This window comes from Vulpes lagopus, chromosome 10, assembly GCF_018345385.1.
Source record: "Vulpes lagopus strain Blue_001 chromosome 10, ASM1834538v1, whole genome shotgun sequence".
NCBI classification, from domain to species: domain Eukaryota; kingdom Metazoa; phylum Chordata; class Mammalia; order Carnivora; family Canidae; genus Vulpes; species Vulpes lagopus.
In genome coordinates this window covers 36831912-36856543 of record NC_054833.1, presented here as the reverse complement: position 1 = coordinate 36856543, position 24632 = coordinate 36831912, and the positions used below count along the sequence as shown (strand labels likewise).

The 24632-nt window shown below is 37.9% G+C and overlaps 3 protein-coding genes across 3 annotated transcripts in view; 1 reads left to right on the top strand and 2 right to left on the bottom strand.

Moving 5' to 3' along the window:
* Nucleotides 1-24632, top strand: part of LOC121500517 (olfactory receptor 8B3-like) — a 172474-nt gene that overhangs the window by 89875 nt on the left and 57967 nt on the right. The gene's annotated exons all lie outside the window — the stretch shown is intronic.
* Nucleotides 12195-13136, bottom strand: LOC121500877 (olfactory receptor 6M1-like). Its single transcript, XM_041772990.1, has one exon. It carries the CDS (start codon nt 13134-13136, stop codon nt 12195-12197), a length of 942 nt encoding a protein of 313 aa, XP_041628924.1.
* On the bottom strand, nt 21278-22213 carry LOC121500516 (olfactory receptor 8D4). The gene has a single exon (XM_041772259.1). It carries the CDS (start codon nt 22211-22213, stop codon nt 21278-21280), a length of 936 nt encoding a protein of 311 aa, XP_041628193.1.

The following is a 24632-nucleotide window of genomic DNA, read 5'->3' as shown; positions in this document are numbered from 1 at the left end:
TAAAAAAGATTTTATTTGTTTATTTGAGAGAGAGAGAGAGAAAGAGAGAGTGACTGCACAAGTGAGAGTAGAGGCAGAGGGAGGGAATCTCAAGCAGACACTGCATCAATGTGGAGTGAGGCTAGATTGCAAGATGCAAAAATCACAACCTGAGCCAAAACCACAAGTCAGAGGCTTGACCAACTGAGCCACCTGGGTGCCTCACTAAAGTTAGTTTTAATAGTTTTTTTTCTTTAACTTTTATACTCAAGTTCCAGTGATTAACCGGCCACCATATTTTAGTAACATTGCTTCCGTTTTCCTCCTGAACATGTCAAACTCATTCCCTTCTAAGATCTTTGGCTTTAGGTGTTACCTCATTTTGGAGGTCCTGAATTCTTTTCTCCTGATTTTTCCATGGCTAACTTGTCATTAAAGTTAAATGTTAGTATCTCAGAGGTGTTTTCTCTAACCGTTCAATCTGAAGCATCAGTCACTTTCAATCTGTTCACTCTGGTTCAATTCTCTGTGTAGCATTAATCACCACTTGATATTTTCTAATTTATTTGTGTAAGTCATCTAATTACTAGAATGCAAGCTTATTGAGAATGGACTGTTTCTTGTGTTTTCTGCTGAATCCCCAGTGCCTGGGAGCGTGCCTGGCACATTTAGTGCTAAATAAATATTTATTGATAGGATGATTGAATACATGTTCATTAAATGTAGCTAACTGATGCTCAGAACTACTGATACTGCAACACATTCAAGGAAATATCCACCTTCATGTAGTTCACAGGTGGATGATGAGAAGACTCAAGGACTATTGTGGGACTGATAGAGGGAGGAAAGTTTTATGGGATTGTTGGACAAGAATGCCAATGCAGAGGAGGTAACAACTCTTGAAGGACAAGGAATATATTTTTAGACAGACTAGTGGTAGTAGTGCTGGAGGGAAATATTTATATCCAAATAAACAGAATTTTATAAAATTCTTTTATAAAAATTTTTATAAAAGACTTTGAAGGGCATGGAGCATCTGGGGACTTCAAGTTATTTGGTAAGTTAGGCACTTGGGAGGAGGAGCAATTGGTGAGGCTGACACAGGTGAGGGACAGATATGATGGTCTCATATGACATATTGGTTTTTTATGAGAGAGAGAGACAGAGAGAATGCACACAAGTAGGGAGAGCAGCAGAGGGAGATGGAGAGGGAGAAGCAGGCTCCCTGCTAAGCAGGGAGCCTGATGCAGGGCTTGATCTTAGGACCCTGGGCTCATGACCTGAGCTAAAGGTAGTGGTTTAACCCACTGAGCCACCCACGCACCCTGCATATGGACATATTGTGAGAGGTCATTCAGAATCATTGAGAAAATGCTATTTGATCATCTTTGTATTTTAGAATGTTACTCTGGCAAACATATGGAGGGTTAATCTGATGGAGATAAAGCTAGAGATAGGGACATTGGTTAACCTGCCTTCCCAATAATCCCCTGGTGCATAATAAGGCCTTGATTTTTGAAATGTAAGAGTGATGAAGAGGAGAAATAGATATGAAGGCTAGGAAGCAGAATAAAGGGCTGACCATTCCTTATGGGCACTGAGGAAGGAGTCTCTAATTTATTCCACTTTCTGACATGGATGGCCAGATAGCTTTTAGTGGCTTTTAAAATTATTCAGAAATTCTTGGTTAAACACACAATGTGTCATATAGCTTCAAATTCTCTCTCGATGTGCTTCTTTGCACACAGAACCAAAATACATCAGATTGGGCTTTATAAATAATCACAAATAATAAATTCTTTCAAAAGTTTATGTCAATCACTACTGTCATTTGAGGAGAGGTGGTACTCTGAATCATGATCTTTCAAAGAGGAGTTAGATTATGAATTTTTAAAATGAATTTCACTTCTGCCCTAAAGCTATGATTTATTTACATTGGGCATGGGACCTAGAGTCCCAGATTAATTACTGTATTCTTTAGTCACTATGATCATTTAGGAATGTTACCACTAACTTGCTACCGGTGGAAGAAGTTTGAAAATAGTAAACGTTTCAATCAACTCACTTTGGCTCAATACATTTCCATCTGGATTAATCTTCAAACTTTCACTTAAGGAAAAATAAATTCCATAGTACATTTAACTATACTAATAAAACAAAAGAAACAACTGGATTTTTAAAAAGGACAAATTTTAGATATTTATTCCTACTCCTAAAATGGATATCTAATTTAAGAATATGAATTATGAGAGTTTAAAATGGATTGAATAAAGTAATTTCATATTTATACACCAAGAAGGGGGATCACTTCTTAGATAGATACCTGTGCATCAGTATGGAAATGAATTTAACCTCTTCAAAAAAGTGCCCATCCAAATGTTATTAAATTAACATTTTTGCATCCTGAGCACAGAAAATCTAGAAAATGTAGAAAAGTAGAGTGTGTATTTCCTAATGGCAAAAATGGGTGGAGAGGAGTGGGAGGTGCAGGCTTCCAGTTAGAGAATAAATAAGGTAAGAGAATGAAAGGTAGAGCATAGGGAATAGACACTGGTCACTGGTCACTGGTAAAGTAATAGTGTTGTATGGTGACAGATGGTAGCTACACTTGTGGTGAACACAGCATAACCTATAGATTTCTTAAATCACTATGTTGTACACCTGAAACTAATGTAACATTGTGTGTCAACTGTACTTCAATTAAAACAAAAGTCACCTAAAATATCAGATTAACCAGCATTGACCATTTGGAACATTTCCTTTTAGGCTTTAAGAGATTCTAAACTGTTAAATAACTATGAATAAATTAAGAATTTTTGAAAATCCCTTTTCTAGCTATTTACATATTTACCCTTACAGGCTTTCCTTGTAAGCGTTTCACCTCTTATGTGAACATCATTTCCCCTCCTCCCGACCTTCACTGTGTAAGCTGAATGGAATGTAAGTTATCTTAAAGCAAATACAACCATCCTGGACATTTAAATACTTGACTCAAATCAAGTTACTGCTACTTGAATCCAATCTTTACCAGGATGTCACCCACATGTGCATAAATAGCAAAAAACCTATTAACATATAATTTCAACTTAGCTGTTTAGTGTATAGGATTTATGCTCTTATTTAAAGAACTGTTCTCCAAGAGATTTGGGGGTGGTTGTCTGACAGCCTGCTCTCTCATAAACCAATGATAGTGATGGAAAGTGGAAAGAGGGATCCCTGGGTGGCGCAGCGGTTTGGCGCCTGCCTTTGACCCAGGGCGCGATCCTGGAGACCCGGGATCGAGTCCCACGTCGGGCTCCCGGTGCATGGAGCCTGTTTCTCCCTCTGCCTGTGTCTCTGCCTCTCTCTCTCTCTCTGTGACTATCATAAACAAATAAAAATTAAAAAAAAAAAAAAAAGAAAGTGGAAAGAAATCATAAAAAGAAAAAGACATTCCAAAAGTAGTAACTGATTTTATAATTGGCAATTTAGGTAAAACGTTGTCTTTCCTTTTCTTTTTTTTAATGTTTCAAATTTATTTTTATTTATTTATTTATTTAATAATAAATTTATTTTTTATTGGTGTTCAATTTGCCAACATACAGAATAACACCCAGTGCTCATCCTGTCAAGTGCCCCCCTCAGTGCCCGTCACCCATTCACCCCCAACCTCCACCCTCCTCCCCTTCCACCATCCCTAGTTCGTTTCCCAGAGTTAGGAGTCTTTATGTTCTGTCTCCCTTTCTGATATTTCCTACCCATTTCTTCTCCCTTCCCTTCTATTCCCTTTCACTATTATTTATATTCCCCAAATGAATGAGAACATATAATGTTTGTCCTTCTCCGATTGACTTATTTCACTCAGCATAATACCCTCCAGTTCCATCCACGTTGAAGCAAATGGTGGGTATTTGTCATTTCTAATGGCTGAGGAATATCCCACTGTATACATAAACCACATCTTTATCCATTCATCTTTCGATGGACACTGAGGCTCCTTCCACAGTTTGGCTATTGTGGACATTGCTGCTATAAACATCGGGATGCAGGTGTCCTGGCATTTCATTGCATCTGTATCTTTGGGGTAAATCCCCAACAGTGAAATTGCTGGGTCGTAGGGCAGATCTATTTTTAACTCTTTGAGGAACCTCCACACAGTTTTCCAGAGTGGCTGCACCAGTTCACATTCCCACCAACAGTGTAAGAGGGTTCCCTTTTCTCCGCATCCTCTCCAACATTTGTGGTTTCCTGCCTTGTTAATTTTCCCCATTCTCACTGGTGTGAGGTGGTATCTCATTGTGGTTTTGATTTGTATTTCCCTGATGGCAAGTGATGCAGAACATTTTCTCATGTGCGTGTTGGCCATGTCCATGTCTTCCTCTGTGAGATTTCTCTTCATGTCTTTTGCCCATTTCATGATTGGATTGTTTGTTTCTTTGGTGTTGAGTTTAATAAGTTCTTTATTCTGAAAATGTCAATGTTACCCAGGGCAATTTACACGTTTAATGCAATCCCTATCAAAATACCATGGACTTTCTTCAGAGAGCTAGAACAAATTATTTTAAGATTTGTGTGGAATCAGAAAAGACCCCGAATAGCCAGGAGAATTTTAAAAAAGAAAACCATAGCTGGGGCCATCACAATGCCAGATTTCAGGTTGTACTACAAAGCTGTGGTCATCAAGACAGTGTGGTACTGGCACAAAAACAGACACATAGATCAATGGAACAGAATAGAGAACCCAGAAGTGGACCCTCAACTTTATGGTCAACTAATATTCGATAAAGGAGAAAAGACTATCCACTGAAAGAAAGACAGTCTCTTCAATAAATGGTGCTGGGAAAATTGGACATCCACATGCAGAAGAATGAAACTGGACCACTCTCTTTCACTATACACAAAGATAAACTCAAAATGGATGAGAGATCTAAATGTGAGACAAGAGTCCATCAAAATCCTAGAGGAGAACACAGGCAACACCCTTTTTTTTTTTTTTTTTTTTTTTTTTTGGCAACACCCTTTTTGAACTTGACCACAGTAACTTCTTGCAAGATACATCCACAAAGGCAAAAGAAACCAAAGCAAAAATGAACTATTGGGACTTCATCAAGATAAGAAGCTTTTGCACAGCAAAGGATACAGTCAACAAAACTAAAAGACAACCTACAGAATGGGAGAAGATATTTGCAAATGACGTATCGGATAAAGGGCTAGTTTCCAAGATCTATGTTTCAAATTTTTATTTAAATCCTAGTTAACATACAGTGTAATATTAGTTTCAGGAGTGGAATGTAATGATTCATCACTTATATACAGCACCCTGTGCTCATCACAAGTGCCCTTCTTAATCCTCATCACCCATTTAATTCCCCCCACCATGCCCACCTTCCCTCCTGAGACCCTGTTTGTTCTCTATAGTTAAGAGTCTGTCTTATGTTTTGCCTCCTTCTCTCTTTTTTTCCTTTTCCCTATGTTCATCTGTTTTGTTTCTGAAATTCCACATATGAGTGATATGTCTTTCTCTGACTGACTTAATTTCGCTTAGCATAATACACTAACTCCATCCATGTCTTTGCAAATGACAAGATTTCGTTCTTTTTTATAGCTGAATACTATTCAATTTCATCTATACCTCCTCTTCTTTATCCATTCATCTGTTGATGGGCACCTGGGCTCTTTGCATAGTTTGGCTATTGTGGACATTGCTGCTATAAACATCAGGGTTCACGTGCCCTTTCAAATCTGTATTTTTGTATCTTTTGGGTAAACCCCTAGTTGTGCAATTGCTGGGTCATAATGTAGTTTTATTTTTAACTTTTTGAGGAACTGCTATGCTGTTTTCCAGAGCAGCTGTACCAGTTTGCATTTCCACCAACAGTGTTACAAGGGTTCCCCTTTCTCCGCATCCTCACCAACATCTCTTGTTTCCTGTGTTGTTATTTTTAGCCACTCAATCGATTTCTGTACATTGATTTTGTATCCTGCAGCTTCATTGAACTTGTGACCAGTTCTAGCAATTTTTTGGTCAGGGTCTTTTGGGTTTTATACATCGAGTAGCATGTTGTCTGCAAGTAGTGAAGGTCTGACTTCTTCCTTATTAATTTGGATGCCTTTTATTCTTTTTGTTGTCTGATTGCTGAGGCTTGGACTTCCAGTACTATGTTAAATAACAGTGGGGAGAGTGAACATCCCTGCTTTGTTCCTGACTATAGAGGAAAAGGTCTCAGTTTTTCCCCATTGAGGATGATATTTGCTGGGGGCCTTTCATATATGACCTTTATGATTTTGAGGTATACTCCCTTTATTCCTACTTTGTCGAGGGTTTTTTTTTTTTTTTTATCAAGAATGGATACTATACTTGGTCAAATGTTTTTTTTCTGCATCTATAGAGAGGACCATATGGTTCTTATCCTTTCTTTTGTTAATATGGTGTATGTATCACACTGATTGATTTGCAAATATTGAACTACTCCTACAACCAAGGAATGAGTCCCACTTGATGGTGGCGAATGACTCTTTTAATGTACTGTTGGATTCAATTGGCTAGTATCCTGTTGAGAATTTTTGCATCCATGTTCATCAAGGATATTGGCCTGTAATTCTTTTCTTAGTGGGGTCTTTGTCTGGTTTTGGAGTCAAGGTAATGCTGGATTTGTAGAATGAGTTTGAAGTTTTCCTTACATTTCTATTTTTTTGGAACAGTTTGAGAAGAATAAGTATCAACTCTTCTTTAAATGTTGGTAGAATTCCTCTGGGAAGCCATCTCGCCCTGGGCTTTTGTTTGTCGGGGGATTTTTGATTTACTGATTCAATTTCTTTGGTGTTTGTTCAGATTTTCTATTTCTTCCTGTTTCAGTTTTGGTAGTTTACATGTTTCTAGGAATTTATCTATTTTTTCCAGATTGTCCAATTTGTTGGCATATAATTTTTCATAATATTCTCTTATAATTATATTTCTGTAGTGTTGGTTGTAATCTCTCCTCTCTTATTCATGATTTTATTTATTTGGGTCCTTTCTCTTTTCTTTTTGTTAAGTCTGGCTAGGGGTTTTTTCAATTTTATTAATCCTTTCAAAGAACAAGATCCTAGTTTCATTGATCTGTTTCTACTGTCTTCTGTTTGTTTGTTTCTATAACATTTGTTTCTGCTCTAATCTTTATTTCCCTTCTGATGGCTTCAGGTTTTATTTGCTGTGCTTTTCTAGCTCATTTAGGTGTAAGGTTAGGTTGCATATTTGAGATTTTTCTTGCTTTTAAAGTGGGCCTGTATTGCTATATACTTCCCTCTTATAGCTACTTTTCCCACATACCAAAGGTTTTCGACTGTCTTGTTTTCATTTTCATTTGGTTCCATGTATCTTTAAATTTCTTCTTTAATTTTCTGGTTAACCTATTCATTCTTTAATGGGCTGTGTTTTAACCTCCATGTATCTGTGGTCTTTCCAAATTTTTTCTTGTGTTGACCTCAAGTTTCTTAGCGTTGTGGTTGGAAAATATACATGATATAATCTCAATCTTTTTATATTTGTTAAGGCCTGATTCGTGACACAGTATGTGATCTACTCTGGAGAATGTCCCATGTGTGCTCGAAAAGAATGTATATTCTGCTGCTTTAGGATGAAATGTACTGAATATATCAGTTAAGTTTAGTGTGTCATTCAAAGCCATTGTCTCCTTGTTGATTTTCTGCTTAGATGATCTGTCCATTGATGTAAGTGGGGTATTAAAATCTGCTACTGTTATTATATTATTATCAATGAATTCCTTTATGTTTGTTATTATTTTATATAATTGGTGACTCCCAAGTTGGAGGCATAAATGTTTATAATAATTAGATCTTCTTGTTGGATAGACACTTTATTATGATATAGTGCCCTTCTTCATCTCTTGTTACAGTCTTTGGTTTAAGATCTAGTATTTCTGAGATAAGTATGGCTACTCTGGCTTTCTTTTGACATCCATTAGCATGATAGATGATTTTCCATCCCCTCACTTTCAACCTCAGGTGTCTTTAGGTCTCTTGAGGTGACATATAGATGGGTCTTGTTTTTTATGCATTCTGATACCATTTGTCTTTCAACTGGAGCATTTAGTCCATTTACATTCAGAGTGATGACTGATAGATATGAATTTAGTGCCATTGTCTTACCTGTAGAGTTGTTGTTTCTGGAGATTTTCTCTGATCCCTTCTAGTCTTTGTTGCTTTTGATCTTTCTTTCCCACTTAAGAGTCTCTTTTAATATTTCTTGCAGGGCTGGTTGAGTGGTCACAAACTCCTTTAGTTTTTGTTTGTCTGGGAAACTTTATCTCTCCATCTCTTCTGAATGGTAGTCTTACTGGATAACATATTCTTGGCTGCATATTTTTCTCACTCAACACATTGAATATATCATCCCAGTCCTTTCTGGCCTGGCAAGTAGAGTGGATAGATCTGCTGCTTACTCTATTTTTCTTTCCTTATAAGTTAGGTATTTCTTTTCCCTTGCTGCTTTTAGGATTGTTTCCTTAGCTCTGTATTTTGCAAATTTTACTATAATATACCTTGGTGTTGGCTTGCTTTTGTTGATTTTGATGGGAGCTTTCTGTGCCTCCTGGATTTGGATGTCTATTTCCTTTGCCGGTTTAGGGAAGTTTTCAGCTATAATTCCTCAAATCAACCTTCTGTCTCTTTTCCCCTCTCTTTTTCTTCTTGGACTCCTAAGATACAAATGTTATTACAGTTTATGAGGGGGCTGAGTTCCCTAAGTCTACATTCTTGGTCCAATATTTTTCTCTCCTTCTTTTTAGCTTAACTATTTTCCAAAATTTTATCTTCTATCTCACTGATTCATTCCTCTACTTCTTTTTTTTTTTTCCTCTACTTCTTCCATCCTGTGGTCATTACCTCCAGGTTGTTTTGCATCTCAGTTATAGCATTTTTTCATTTTGGCCTGACTAGATTTTAGGGCTCTTATCTCTGTAGTAAGGGACACCCCGGTGTCTTCCATGCTTTCCTCAAGCCCAGTTAGTATCTTTATGATTGCTGTTTTAAATTCTGATCGAGAATTTAAAACATATTACTTATATCTGTTTTGATTAGATCTCTGGCCATGACCCTCTCTTTCTTTTGGGATGAATTCCTCCATCTTGGCATTTTGTCTAGGTCTCTGTCTTCCGTGTGAGGCCTGATCCTATTTTCACTAGAGCTGAAGCTTTTCAACAGTCTATGGTGAGTAGGTTTGGTGTGTGCATAGGTGGGGTGGGAGGATGTTGTGCTGGTCTTCTGGTGTAGGGGGCCACTGCCACTCTGACTCTCAAGCACACTTGCGCTAGTACAGAACACCTGCACAATACAGGCAGTGGGGGCTTGGCATAAGTGGCTCAGGTCTCCATTGTGGACACTATGTTGTTCATTGAAGGTAGTCCATGATGATAGGTGGAGGGAGAAAAATGATGCCAGCCTCTCTGTCTCCCCCCAGAGAGGGGCATTCACACCTATGCTGTCCTCGAAGCTCTCACAGAAGAGAGAACAATCTTCCCTCTTATGTCCCAAATGCCCCACAGATTGTCACATTCGCCCTGTCTGTGTCTAGGCTATCTGCCCACCGGCAGCTCAGTGCACCTGTATTTTCCCTTAGGCATCCAGGCTAAGTTTCAAAAGTCCAAATTTTAGGGACCCGGCATGGCACATACCGATGCTGGTCCTCTTAGAAAGGGTCTTGCAGATTTGTCCCATAAAGGCAGTTACATCAATGTGTAGAAGCTTGGATTTTAGAGTAAAGTGCAGCAAAAAGCTGGTGTCCAGGTTAGCTGCTCTCAGCAGGTGTCTCTGCTTCTATGTAATTAACAGGGCAGTTCAATAGCACCCTCTGGCTCTTTTGTCCCCTGAGAGATAATGTCACCTCTCCCAAATGAACTGCAAGAAGAGGAATGGTCTCTTCCAGTGGGACCCAGGGAATCCTAAGACAACACTGCCCTCCTTCTCCATAGGAGCACTGCTACACCTGCCAGGCTCCACACTGGCCATGGTGAGGACTTCTCCCCTCTGTAGCACTCCCCCCAAAGTACATCTCTGTCCCTCCTACCTTCCACCATGCTGTCTCTTCTCTCCCTCTAGTTGTACAGTTTGTTCTCTGTATCCTCAGATCAATTTCTTGAGTGTTCAGAATGATTTGATATTGTTCTAGCTGTGTTCAAGGGATGAAGCAAGATCCCCTTCTTACTCTGCCATCTTAACTCCTCCTGTAACAATATTTTCAACTATCACAAAATTGTATGAGAAAATCTAGTAAAAGAGAGCAATTTTAGTAAATTGGATTCATAAATTAATCCAAGCAGATTTCTTTGGATGTAGGGTCTGAACCTGTGAGCAAAAGACAGTAGGATTTTAAAAGTGGGCAGTTCCAAAGGAAAAAATCAAATTCAAAATAGGATTTGAGGAAGATATAATCAAAGGGAGGCTCTTCTGATTGTGAAGTGTTACATGAACAGATCTACCTGCAATTCTTTATGGGGTCATTCCTTATGCATCCTGGCTGGGTTACAAGTGTTCCCATAACTGATGCCCTCATAGGCCTCTGGCACTAAACTCATAGACAAATATTAGTTGTGCTCACTTACATTTAGATGTTTTGCATGAACAATATCTGAATGGAGTTCTTTAACCCAGGGATTTAGTAACATACGTATTATTGATAACTGAGAGAACAAGACCAAGAACCCACACTATGGAGAGAGTAGATTGTCTCACTAAGACAGTACCTAGTATAGGATTTAGTCTTTCTTTGGGAACTTTTGGGGAGGGTCTATGGCAGTAGGGGTTATACTGGATTGAGTGCTCTCAGAAGGGTGGGGACAGTGTCAGATAAAGCTGAAATCAGTAAAGAGGTAACAGCCATTCAATTTGGAAAAGTAAGGGAATGTTTGGTGTTTTGTGTTGAATGGTGACCTTGTGTGAAGTGAATGCTGTGTGAAACTGTTTATTTATGTCCAGTGGGAGGAAAACATGACTTATGTACAAGCATCACATCATTTTGTAATAATACCAAGAAATATCTGTGAACATAAGATCAGTTCTGGATGTCAGGGACTCCCTTCTTTGGGCTGAATCCTACTTCATTTCTTCGGATTGTAGTTAGTTGTTGAACACCTCATTCCCCTTTGAGGTAAGTCAGGCTTTCTTATCCTTTAAGGCAGCAAGATCTGAATTTCCATGGTTACTTCCCTCTGTAGTCTTGCTTCCTAACAACCCTTTCCCCCCTATCCCTTCCTGGCTACACTGAGCATACTGCCCAGTTGCCCATTCTCACTGAAAGACTCAGCAGAATATTAAAGTTTGAAGAACAGCGCTATGCACATTGCTATGCGAAATGATAACATTAAAAGATAATTCTTTTAGACATATTCCTTGTAAGATCATATTATGCTGATAAATTCAGCACATTTCTATTTATCAACACAATGAATCTGAGGTCAGATTCACATTAATCAAAAATAGAACAGTAATCAATTTACAAAGACAGAGACACTACTTTATGGCTAGACAACATTTGCTTTGACCAGAATATTTTCTCCAAATAAGCAAGCTATATGGGAAAGAAAAAATAGATATAAAGGTGCTTGATGAATCTAGAGTCAGAACAAGGAAAATTAGTAACCCAAATAAAATATGTAATGGAACCAGGAAAAGATAACCTGAGGCTGCCAATGCCACAACAGGCAAATACCTGACTTGTGTGCAGGATAGACCTTCTTCCTAGAAGTAGAATTTGATTGATATTTTAATTTGTTAGTATGTTAAACTCCCCCCCCCACCACCACCATATTGACTGGTAGAATTAAAATTCTTGCCTCTTAATCTAGTCAAAATCATCAAAGGAGGAACATCTCAGGGCTGGTAAAAACCTCTCACTTTGTACTTATCCAAACTTTATGTGTGATGACAATATTACTTTTATAAAATGATCTCTTTTATAGCCACAAGGACCACTGAAATTTGTGCCTAAAAAAATACTGGACATTAGCTCTCATGACTCAATCCTATGTTACTATGTGCAAAATATTTCCAGGACTGAGGGGACATGGGATTCTTTATTCTTTTCTGGTTTTTCATGCTTCACTATTGATATGTGTTTGGTTTTCCATGCTTCATCTTGCCAATGGATTCTGAGAGTTCAGTCCACTATGGTGTCACTCTTCATACAGCTCCAGGTGTCATGTAGAGAAGGCATAGCTCAGATTCCCTGAAATTGCTTACTGTCAAGTGCCCTTGGAATATGGTAGAACTATCCTGCTAATTGACTCTCTCAAGATTTCCTTTACTTTTTTGTTCCTTAAGCTGTAAATGAAGGGGTTCAGAAGAGGGGTTACCATTGTGGTAAGGACAGCTGTCACCTTGTCAAACTCCAGTGAATGACTCTGGTTGGGCCTCATGTACATGAAAATGTTGCTCCCATAGGCAATGGACACAACTGTGATGTGAGAAGCACAGGTGGAAAAGGCCTTCTGACGTCCTTGGGCTGAGGGGATGCGCAGGATGGTAGAGATGATGTAGGTGTAGGACACGATGGTGAATACCAGTGAGGTCAGAAGGACAAGAGAGGACAAGAGGAAGTTTATCATCTCAATGAAATGAGTGTCTATGCAGGCCACCTGCAGTAAAGGGGCAATGTCACAGAAGAAATGACTAATTTCTTCAGTGCAGTAAGGCAGTCTGGAGACCACGATAGTTGGGCACAGCACTGAGAGGAAGGCTCCCACCCAGCAGCCCAGAACCAGCAGGAGACAAACCCTGCTGTTCATGATGATGGTGTAGCGCAGAGGGCTACAGATGGCCACGTAGCGGTCAAAGGACATCACTGCCAGGAGGATAAACTCCACTGTCCCCAGAAAGAAGTAGAAATAAGTTTGAGTGATGCACCCAGCAAAGGATATCGTTTTCTTCTTTTCTAAGAGACAAGCTAGCAACTTTGGGGCAATAGTGGTTGTGAACAAAATGTCCAAAAATGACAGATTACTAAGGAAGAAATACATTGGTGTTTGGAGACGATTATCAGTCCATATTAAGGAAATGATGACAATGTTTCCTGTTATGGTAAGTATATAAACAATCAGAAGAATGACAAATAGCAAGATTTGAAGCTCTTGGATGACAGGAAAGGAGACCAATGTAAATTCAGTCAAAGTACTCTGATTTCTCATAGCCATGTCTACTGGAGGGGTGAAGAAAAATAGAATAGTATAAGATGCCTTTCAAATTTTGCTAGCGAGAACATTCAAGAGGGTGAGGACCTAGTCCTGTCTCTGACTGTATTATGTAGCTTCAGGCAAATCAAATTATCTTGTTTGGCCTCTGTTCCCATCCTTATAGTTGATGGTTGGAAAAATATTTCTGTGGTTCCTTTAAACTTCAACTTTTTGATTTCTATTACATGAATATATTTCTTCTCGTTATTTCCTTCCTTTAATCCAAATCCAAATCCAGGTTAGCTGATAACCTCATATCAGACTTTGATGAGGAAAGACAAGTCATCAGACAAAAATTCAATTTTCCCTCCTGTATTGAGGCTGACCAGACTATTAGGATCTGAAGGATTCTCTTAAACTGCAATAAGAATTGGATAGGACACAATCCCTGAGAGGTGTCTGGATTCATTTTCTAAATAACAAACAAAGAAACAAACAAGAGCTGAACTCAGAGTAGAGGGGGCTGAGGCCAGGCAGTCAGGTGTCAAAGCTTCAGGGGCTGGTGTTGAAGCATAAAGACCTGGTAGCCAAGATTAGGGTGGCTGGGACCTGCACCAGCCATGACAGAGAATAGGTGAGGGAAACAGAGAGAACCAAAGGAGCAGGGAACCAAAGCAGAAGATTTGACTTGTACCAACAAGCATCAGTGAGAAGCAGGGTGACCCTGTGATCATACTGTTATGGAGACCTTGCTATGAAACTTCCAGTGCTGGAACATCAGTGAAGCTAGAAAGCAAATTCTGAGACCATCTCTCAACCACATCTTGGAGAGAAGTGTCCCTCGGTGAGGAATGCCAAGCAATGGGAAGAGAAGCAAATCCCTTCCAGAAGAAAAATTCCCCAAATTAGGCCCCCAAGAATTCCCAGACATTAAGAAGAAGCAAAGAACTTTTGGACAAAGATTTCCAAACAGGCTGACAATTGCACTACCATAAATTGAGAGTAGATAAAAGAAATAATAGAATAAGAGATTTTGCACAAGGACAGCAGAGTTTGGAACCATCAGATATATTATATAGTACACTTACATATGGAATATTTCAAGAAATAAAGGTTGTAATTTTAAAAGTGAGAATGCCACAAAAAATATCAGTGCTTTTTAAAACTATCAAGTTGACTTCTAAAAAGACCCAATGGAATGTACAGAATTTAAAAAAAAGAAAAAGAGTATTGTTGAAGTAATAACTCAATTGTTTCAAGTAAGGTGAGATGGGATAAACAATGGATTAGATATAATTTAAAACACCATGTTGGGAGTGCCTGGGTGGTGTAGTCTGTGAAATGTCCAATTCTTGGTTCAGGTCATGACCTCGGGGTTCTAGGATTGAACTCTGTGTTGGACCCATGCTCAGCATAGAATCTGCCTGGGATTCTCTCTCCCCTCTCCCTCTGCCCCTCCCACCCTACACTTTCTCTCTGTCTCTCAAATATAAATAAATAAATAAATAAATAAATAAATAAATAAATAAATCTATCTTTAAAAAAAGATTTTTTTTTCAGGTGTACCATATGATACTAAAGTAATACTGTGTGCCAACTATACTCAAAAACAAAACAAAAATACCCTCCTGGTAGTTTATCTCATCTGATCCGGAAAAACAAAACCCAAACAACCCAACTAGATTAGCAAATAGGAAGATGTATCAAAGGAATTTCTCTTTAATGAAAGGAAGAGAGGTATACTTGCAAAATATGAGTGTTTGAAGGAATGGAATTTTGCTTAAAATATAAAACAAAACAAAATGGTGGAATGGGAACATTTATATGTATAGTGTGTCGTGTCCTGCAGTAGGGAGCACAGAAAGCGAAGGTGGACAGCATTTACAGAGAAACAGAGTCAGAGCACCAAAGAGAGGATGTGGAGAACAAGAAAGGGCAGGTCACTTACGTGGGAAAACAGAGTGACTGTTGGCTTCTCTACAGCAGCTGTGAAACTAAAAATTAGTTAAATAATATCTTAAAGTGTGGCAGAAAATAAACTGCCAACTCACAATGAGAAATCCAGTAAGGCTATCTTCTGTTGTAAAATAAGTATATTTCAGGTAAAAACTTCAGAAATCTGCTACCAAGGAATGAATTACAAAGTAACTTCTAAATATAATTCAAGCATAAGGAAAATAATGGAGATGATTTAAGGTATAAAGAGGAATGAGAAATAAATAAAATGGTAAATACATATAGAAGTCTAAATAGAAATTCTCCGTGAAAAGTAATAATAGTGTTGAATTTGTGGAGTTAAGCTAGAATTGCTATAAGGATGATAACAGGATAAAAGTGTGGAGAGGACAATTGTAGCTAAGGCCTTCATTTGAGAGGGGATGAATCATTGTTTTCTTTTAGGTTTTAAGTTAAATAAGCTTCTTAAATTTTCTAGAGTACTCACTGAAAGAATGAAAATAGAGTAGATAATTTCCAAATCTGTAGAAAGGAAAAAATGACATAAGGAAGTCAAAACTCCACTACAACAAAGATGCAGATAAATACCAATGGTTAAAGCAATCCGTTAATTAAAAAATTGGGACAAAGGAAAAGATAAGGTAAGTTGTAGAAACCAGTTCCAATTTATTAATTATCACAATAAAGAAAAACTGAACTAAATTCTTTAAAGACAGATGTTGTAATATATTAAAAAACAATTCATGCTTTATTCTATTTATAAGAGACATACATAAAAGATAAGAAATAGAAAAATTGAAAATGAAAGGATTTTTAGAAAAGATTTGTTAGGATCACCTGAGTGGCTCAGTCAGTTGAGCGCCTGACTCTTGGTTTAGGTTCAGGTGGTGATTTCAAGGTCCTGGGATCAAGCCCCAAAGCAACTTCGCGCTCAGCAGGGAGTCTGCTTGATATTCTTTCCCTTGTTGCCTCCCTACCCTGTAAAATAAATAAATAAATAAATCCTAAAAAAAAAAGATTTGTCAAACATATACTAATCCCAAAGAAAGTTAATGTGTCCATGTAAGTGTCCCTTCCTTTTCAAAAGTTCCCATTTTGCCACTTCATTTTCAAGGCCAACATACTATTGGTGTCTGTTTTTGCTATCTTATAGAAATCCAGAAACCCCATGAGAATCTTTGTGTGTGTTTTGTACTTGTAGAGTCATTGTAGAGGCAGCACCCATGCGGAGCAGAAAGTGGCATCACCAAGCTTTTTCCCAGGGAGCTACACTCAGCATCTCAGCATTGAACTCTGCTCTGAACTGTCTGCCAGTATCTGTTCTTTACCTCCATTTACTTTGTGCATCTATTAGCAAGAGATGTCCTAAAGGTATCGGAGAAGAGAAGTTATTTTTGGCATCCAGGAATGCTTAAAGAATTTTCCATATAAATTAATGGTAATTGTTTCTTCACTTTATCCCATCTTGGTTTACCAGAGTTTTCATAGCAATGCTATACTTTTAGATAGTGGGGGAACTTATATTAATAACTGGCAAAATAGGGCAAAATGGGTGGCTCCATGGTTTAGCTCAGCCTTTGGCCCAGGGCATGATCCTGGAGACCCAGGATTAAGTCCCACATCAGGCTCCCAGCATGGAGCCTGCTTCTCTCTCTACCTGTGTCTCTGTCTCTTTCTCTCTCTCTCTGCCTCTCATGAATAAATAAAATCTTTAAAAAAAAAATAACTGGCAAAATAGGCAGTAAGGCAAAATTAAGGATTGACAGGGCCACTCTTTGATTTTAAAAGTTTCAATTCATCATGAACTTATTACAGTTCTAAATATATCTTTACCTAATAAAGAACTTCAACACCTATAAGGAAAAGAAAAATCACAGAACCATAAGAACAAAGTATCATTGTAGGGGAAGATTTCAACAAATACATTGATTAATATTTTAAATCCTAAAATATTTGTGTATGGAACAAGATCAACAAGTCACTGTTTGTATGAACAATTCATTAAATATGCAAATAATTTGATATGATTTCTCTTGCTAGTTACTAAGGCACAGCTCTTACAAAGTTTATCCAAGGTTTCTGTGCATGTGTCCATATTCCTTGTTGCCAAATAAACTTGTTCCCTGCTAAGTGGACCACAGATAAAATAGCTAACCGAACTTAAGCTGCGTAAAATCTGCAAATAATTAAATATTTTCTCTCTTACCAATCTCTTTTAAAATCCAGGTCTTAGTCTCCTTACTAAAATTTATATCTCCCTTCATTTCCATTGGTCAACTCCTATAAATACAAATTACTCTGGAATCCTTTCATAAGCCCTAACTCTGAAATTGTGGATGAGTCTTTAAAAAAATCAAATAATTTCTCACTTCAAGTTTTATGAGTAAGCGGAGCCATATAGTATAGTGGTAAGTATGTTTGTAGTTGGAAAGCTGTAGTAGGAGTTCCACTGCCGTGATTCCTAGATGTGACTTTAATTTTCTCACTGGAAATACCATAAATATCTTCTGCTTATGATGATAGTAAGGATTGGAATAACACAAGATTCTTATCAGCAAACAACTAACAGTACCTGACACAAATATTCAATAAATGTTTGGCTAAGAAAGCAAACAGCATAAACAGGACTAGGAGCAGTGGATGGAAGGGAAGGAGGCACCTATAAGGATAAATCAAGAAAAAAATACTGTCAATTTCATCTCCATGAATAATAAAAAAGTAAAAATATTAATATGCAGTGGAGATGTGGTAACACAGATCTCTACGGAACCTGGACTTCCATCCTTAACAAAATCTGTGTGAGGATCCTAAAACGATTTGACCTTGTAAACCACACTGCTTTCTGCATGTACGTGGTTTAGCATATGCTTTTCTCATAGCAGTTAAATGGAAGCTATTGGGATGCCTGGGTGGCTCAGTGGTTGAGTGTCTGCCTTTGACCCAGGGCGTGATCCTGGAGTCCTGGACTCAGGCTCCCCAAGGGAGCCTACTTCTCCCTCTGCCTGTGTTTCTGCCTCTCTGTGTCTCTCATGAATAAATAGATAAAATCTAAAAAAAAAAAAAAAAAAAAAAAAGGAAGCTATTCTTATACCCTGCAGACAACTCAAAACTGATACTATAAGCATGTATTTTTATATTTAAATATAAAATCAATATAATTTTTCACAATTGTATTTGTTTGATTCCTTGAATGATGAAATGGTGTATTTTTTTCCCCTCTGATTTGGATTTCTTGGAAGACTCATTACTGGTTGTCCAGGAGTCACTGCTTCTTCTTCAGCAGAAGTCAAACCATCTATGTTTAGAATCTTTCAGTTGTGGGAAATTCACTGCTAATTCTTTTATCTTATTTCATATTTGGTTATTTCTGACCCTTTGAAAGTTCCTTATTTGCTCAAGGTATTACCTTTTTTTCCCCTGGTAGTTACTTCTACCAATTGTCCCAGTACTGGCTTGAAGCTTTTTCAAAGTCACTATTCTCATCTCCTCAAAAGGTCTTGGATGTCTACTTTTAGGTTTCAAGTCATAGTTGTGATATGAGCTAGCATACTTTGAGTTCTTGGTATTATGTGCCAGACATTCTGTAACATTAAAAATTTAGATGGCTAAAAAATAAAATAAATAAAAAAAATTTAGATGGCATCAGAAGAGAATGTGTATCATCCATATCTTATATGCAATATTTTCTTGCCAATTTTTAGATTTGCAGCTTTTGTTTCCATACAACCTTTTTGTTTTGAGCTGTTTCTGATAGGCAAATATTAAATCACCCCTATGATTGATTCTGAGTTTGTCATATTCTCCTGTCAGTTGTTTTAATTTATTCGAGGCTCTGCTATTCCTATGAATAAATTCAATGACCTTCTGAAGTAGGAAGTAGGTATTGTTGTGATCTACATTTTGCACACACAAAAGCCCCCTGAAATTTGTAGAGGTTGAATCACTTACCCAAAGTCCCATAGATAGTGTGTGGCAGAGCCAGATTCAAGTACATTTCTGTTTGACTCCAAAGACTACATTCTTTAGAGATAAGCATAATATAGATTCCTATCTCCACTTTTGTAGAGAAGAGAGACAAGGTCATAGAAGCTCCAGTTATGGTCCAAATGAGTGACAAGATACACAAAGCTAAATCGACTCAGTTTTCTAGTTTAGCCAGAACAGAAATGTTACTGTCACCTTGTTTTCCAAGTCTGGAAATGCTGGTTTTGCTACTTTGAGTAATTGAATAACCAGAGCATTTTAGATTCAGAATAATCTCAGGATTGGAAGGGATATTTAGGATCATGTAGTTCTATCGAGGTCTAAAAATCAGTAACCTTCTCAATATTTCTCTACCCTGAGAGACTTACTATAGATGGCCTATTGTATCTGTACAGCTTTGTCACAAAATCCATCAAGCTGATTACCGCTTGTTTTCTGTATTTATTCTGAAAACTCTGAATCCTTTATAGATAAATGGAACTTTGAATCTCTACCTTTTTTTTTCCTGTATGTGGGATGTGATGTGTCCTTTCCTCTATGAAAATAGGCCATGAAAAAACAGTAATATTTGAAGCTCTTGCTCGCTCTCAAGGATTTAATTGAGAATAGCTCTTGGGAATATGAGGTGAGAGAGGTTAATTGCTATTTTGTAATCAAAGAATTTTAGCCCTGAAAAAACAATCACAAAGTTTAGTTAGAGATGCCAAATAGACACATTCAGGACTCCAGGGGAATTATCACAGGTGTTTTGTTTTATTCAGTTAATAAAAGCTTGGTGGCCTGCTTTAGAACTTTAGGGAAATTGAAACCTAGAAAACTTTTGATGTTCCCTAATAATTGACAAAATTATGTCAGTTTTCCTTTCCCAGGGATGCTGGCAATAATAATCCTGTCACTGCTCTGAAAAAGATAATCTTTCCTTTTTCCCCCCTCTGTTAAAATGAAGAAAAATTCTCCTATTCTTGCCAAAACCTACAAAAGGTGACTTTCTCTTCATTTATTATATTTAGACTATACTTGGTCCTCATATTGGCCTAAAAATCCTTAGGTTGGTGAATTGGAGTTATGATTAAGTGCCAATAAGTGAATACAGACATTTTCTAAATTGACTAAATGTAATCTCCAAAAGATACGGGGTTGAGACCCTTCCAAAAGAGAAGATATGTAATGGAGAAGTGTCCAACTGGCATTACTCTCTGACAGTGTCCTTTCATGTGTGTTCTTTGCGTTGTGGCTTTTGTCTATTGTGTTTCATTCTATATCACAATATCACTTAGTTCCTGGGACCCATTGGTTCATCCAATCAAAGCCTTGAAACTTTGACATTTCTATTAAAAGTCAGAAACTGTTGGATTAGGTTAAAAAAAATCAAACTATATCTGGTTACTGGAGATAAATCTAAATCAGAAGCAGAAATAGCTGAAAAAAATAAAAGGATAGAAAAAAGATATATATGGCAAATATTAACCAACTTTGGTAGATTACATTATTGTTCCCAATTCTTATGCACTTTTCTTTTTTTCAAAAATTTTTTTTACTCAAATATAGTTTACACACAAGGTTACATTAGTTTCAGGTATACAACATAGTGATTCAACAAATCTATATGTTGTGCTATACTTACTGCAAGTGTAGCTACCATCTGTCACCATACAATGCTATTAAGTTAACCACAATGCAATAAAATAAAACTGAGATTTCAGTTTTATTGCTTTATGGTTAATGACTTGTCTGCTACTTGAATATATTGACTTTTTGTCCCTAAAAGTATATCTTTTTTAAAGATTATATTTATTTATTTGAGAGAGAGTGAGAGTGTGAGTTCATGAGCAGGAGGTGGGTGCAGAGCGAGAGGGAGAAGAGACTCCCTGCTGAGCAGGGAGCCTGAGACAGGGCTGGATCCCAGGACCCTGGGATCATGACCTGAGCTGAAGGCAGACACTTAACCAACTGAGCCACTCAAGTGCCCCTAAATCTATTTTATACATCGTGGATGGAAACAAAGAGGGATTCTCTGGAGAGTACAAATGTTAATAAATATATATTAATTACATTTTAGATATTACAAATTTATGTTATGTATATACTAATATATAAAATTATGTATATAACTTCATCTCACCTCAAATGACTTTTAAAGAGTCAAGGTATAAACACGTATACATGCATATGATGATTATAAAAACATAAATAAATCTTACTAAAGAACATATTCATTATAAAGATATTTTTCTTTTTAAGAGTTTCATGAGTGCATTTTTTACTTCCTTATTCCTCAGACTGTATATCAAGGGATTCAACATGGGAATCACAGTGGTATAAAATACCGAGGACACTTTCTCCTGGATGAGTGACCTGCTGGAAGCAGGTTTGAGATACATGGACATGAGAGTCCCATAAAATATTAGAACAGCTGTCAAGTGGGAGCTGCAGGTGCTGAAGGCTTTGGACCTGCCCTGCATAGAGTGGATGTGGAGGATTTTGGAGAGGATGAAACCGTAAGAAATGATGATCGTCAGGCTGGTGGCTACCATGTTAAATCCGCCAATGACAAAAATCAAAAGCTCATCAATATAAGTGCTTGAACAAGAGAGTTGAATAAGTGGAATGATGTCACAGAAATAATGTTTAATGATGTTTGGGCCACAGAAAGTCAGCCTTAATATACAACCTCCATGGATCATAGCATCAATCAAGCCTACTGAGAAGCCAGCAGCTACCAGCAGAGAACAAGCCCGAGGAGACATGATGACATGGTACAGCAGGGGGCTGCAGATGGCGACATAGCGATCATAGGCCATGGCAGCTAACATGTAGCACTCAGAAATGACAAAAATGCAAAAAAAAAATAGCTGAGTCATGCATCCAGAATAGGAGATAGCTTTATCGTTGTATAAAAAGTCTGCCAACATTCTGGGGGTAATAACAGAAGAATAGCATACATCTAAAAAAGACAAACTACTGAGGAAATGGTACATGGGGGTGTGAAGTTGAGAACTCAACCCAATTATTGAGATCATTCCGAGATTTCCCGCCACCGTAACTGCATAAATCCCTGAGAAGAGGCAGAAAAGAGGCAGCTGAAGCTCAGGTTGGTCGGTTAGTCCTGAAAGAAGAAACCCAGTCACTGCAGATTGATTTCTTAGACCCATTCTCTTCTGAGAAATCTGTGGAGATGAGAGGAAAAGAGCCAAATCAGGCAGTCAGAATCCTAGCCTGTCTCTGATTCCCTGTAGCCCAGGTACTTCTGGCATGAAAATGTGCAACTAAGGTTATCTTATCACCTTGGCACCACGCTTGTGCCTTCATTGATGTGCAGGGATTTTGAACCCCACACCCCCCAAGGCAGAACTTTGATAACATAGTAAGTAAGCATCTGTTTAACTGTAGGTTTTAGGAACTAGAAATGAACTTTAGCAGGCTCTCCGGCGTGTCAAATTCTTTTAGCCAAGTATGAAATGCTTAACTCTAGAGCCAGAGAGAAGCCTAAAGACACAGGAGAGGCTTTCTAAAGCAAATCAGCCAAAGTTAAATAGGTTTCTTAACTAAAATAATAATAATAATAAATTAATTAATTTTCTTAACTGCAAGATATTTAGGAATCTTCAAGAGAGTTAGGTAACAATATTTTCCAAATTCATTTGATTGTAGAGTCCCCCACCTGCTTTTTAACAAAACATATTTTAGCACTAGTGTGCCTTGGAACCTTTTAAGAAACTGTGTTTTCATTTGCATGTTCGTTCTATTTTTAATCTAATCACAAGTGATTTCTAGGTAGGAAGTTTATTCTTCATACACTTTGGTAAAGCTGAATAACGGTAGAACAGCAAACCTCCTAAAACAGTTTTTGCCTTCCAACTCTTGGGTAATCCTGTGGGCTAAGCCTACCCCTCTCACCAAGGCCTCTGAGCATGATTGAATGCTCTATAGTCAGCACTGCTGCTTTTGGCAATGCAAACAACCCGGATATTTGTGCTTCCACTGGAGGCTCCCATGTACTGTGTCCTATCTTTCACTCTCTTTCACTCACACTTCTCTCACGAGGGGACAAAGATGGCACATGACCTGGAGTTACCTGCTTGGGGGCCAACCCAGGCCTTATCTCTGAAAAACTTTAAATTTTTCTTTCAGTGTTGGGCTGTCATAGAGCACTGCCTAGACTCATGTTCACCCAGAGTTTATACAGAGCCCTGCTCAGACACCCAGTTTAGCATTTTCTCAACCTGCCCAGCCCAGGACCTATCTTTCTGCCTGGCTCTTCAAGGAGCCGTTCATGTCCTCCTACTTTCAATCTATTACTGTCACATTAGGACAAAGCACACTTCCTTTGGCCACTTGCATTCTCAAGGATGCAGGTGCCTCCTCCTGATTTCCCAAATCAGTTGAAAACAAAGAAGCTTCATAACACTGAATGGCTGTTCTCTGAAGAATTCTAGAAACACATGACTTTTGCATCTGCTCTTCTTCTCCCATCCCGAGGGGTGACATAGGGGAACCATGTGCAAAAGAGAGATTGTCCAATTAGTCTGATGCTGAATTATTCCAGGATCTTCCTTTCCCTTCATCCCTTACCAATCAGCATACACAAGAATAGTCTGGTCATAGAGACCACAGAGAGAGAGAGAGAGATATCAAAGGATGTTCAAGAAGATACATAAACTCAGTTTTGGCCTTAAATCTCTTCTCATGTGTGTCTTCAGACACAAGCACACTGAGCAGTCTGGCTACATTTCTAATTGTCCCACATTTCCTCTAATTCCTACTGGAATCTCTATCAAATTCACATGTCTTCTGTCCTGCCTCTATTCCTTATTCCGTTCCAGGGCCCTGAACCCTTCTGCCTTCTACTGCAGTTAGTTATGATTTTCTCTCCTGTATTTTCTGCTTTTCACACATTTCAGTGCTTTAGGTCCTTGCTACTCATTGTGCAGTCCACAGACCCAGCACCAGCATTATTTGGAAATTTGTAAGATCTGCAAATTTATGTACCATCTCAAAACCTAACCCATACCAATTGAGTCAGGATCTACATTTTGGCAAGATTCCCATACGATCTGTGTGTATATTAAAGTGTGAGAAGCATTGTTTTAGGTTATTGTCTCCTGGAGCTGAAATCATCATTCTTCATTCTTGTTATCTTCCTCTGAACCTCTTTGTTTGCTTCTTCTCTGCACCAGAAAGTGTTCTGGGAAAGATGGGAAGCCCATCTTTGGAAACAGCTTCTCAAGAATAACTTTCTTGGATGGAAGATAAAACTGTATTTTGCATTTCAGTATTTTGCTACCTATGTAGACTCAGAGACTTCAGACAGTGAAAGCTGCAGGTCTCATAGCTTATTTCAACAAATTGTATTATGCTTTTGTGTTGGCAGGAAAGAAATGTTATAAAGTCATACCTTAATCCACATAGACACGAACAATGCTAACAGTGTGTACATGTTAGCATTGTTAACAATGTGAGCTCACAATGCTAACATTGCCAAAAAAAAAAAATTAAAAAAATTAAAAAAAAAAGAAGTATCTACTTTATCTAATCATCTACCAAATAGTAAGTTTTGGTTTTTAGGAGTTA

Coding starts and splice junctions, on each gene's coding strand:
- LOC121500877 (XM_041772990.1), bottom strand. CDS start 13,136: ATGAGAAATCAGAGTACTTTGACTGAATTTACATTGGTCTCCTTTCCT.
- LOC121500516 (XM_041772259.1), bottom strand. CDS start 22,213: ATGGGTCTAAGAAATCAATCTGCAGTGACTGGGTTTCTTCTTTCAGGA.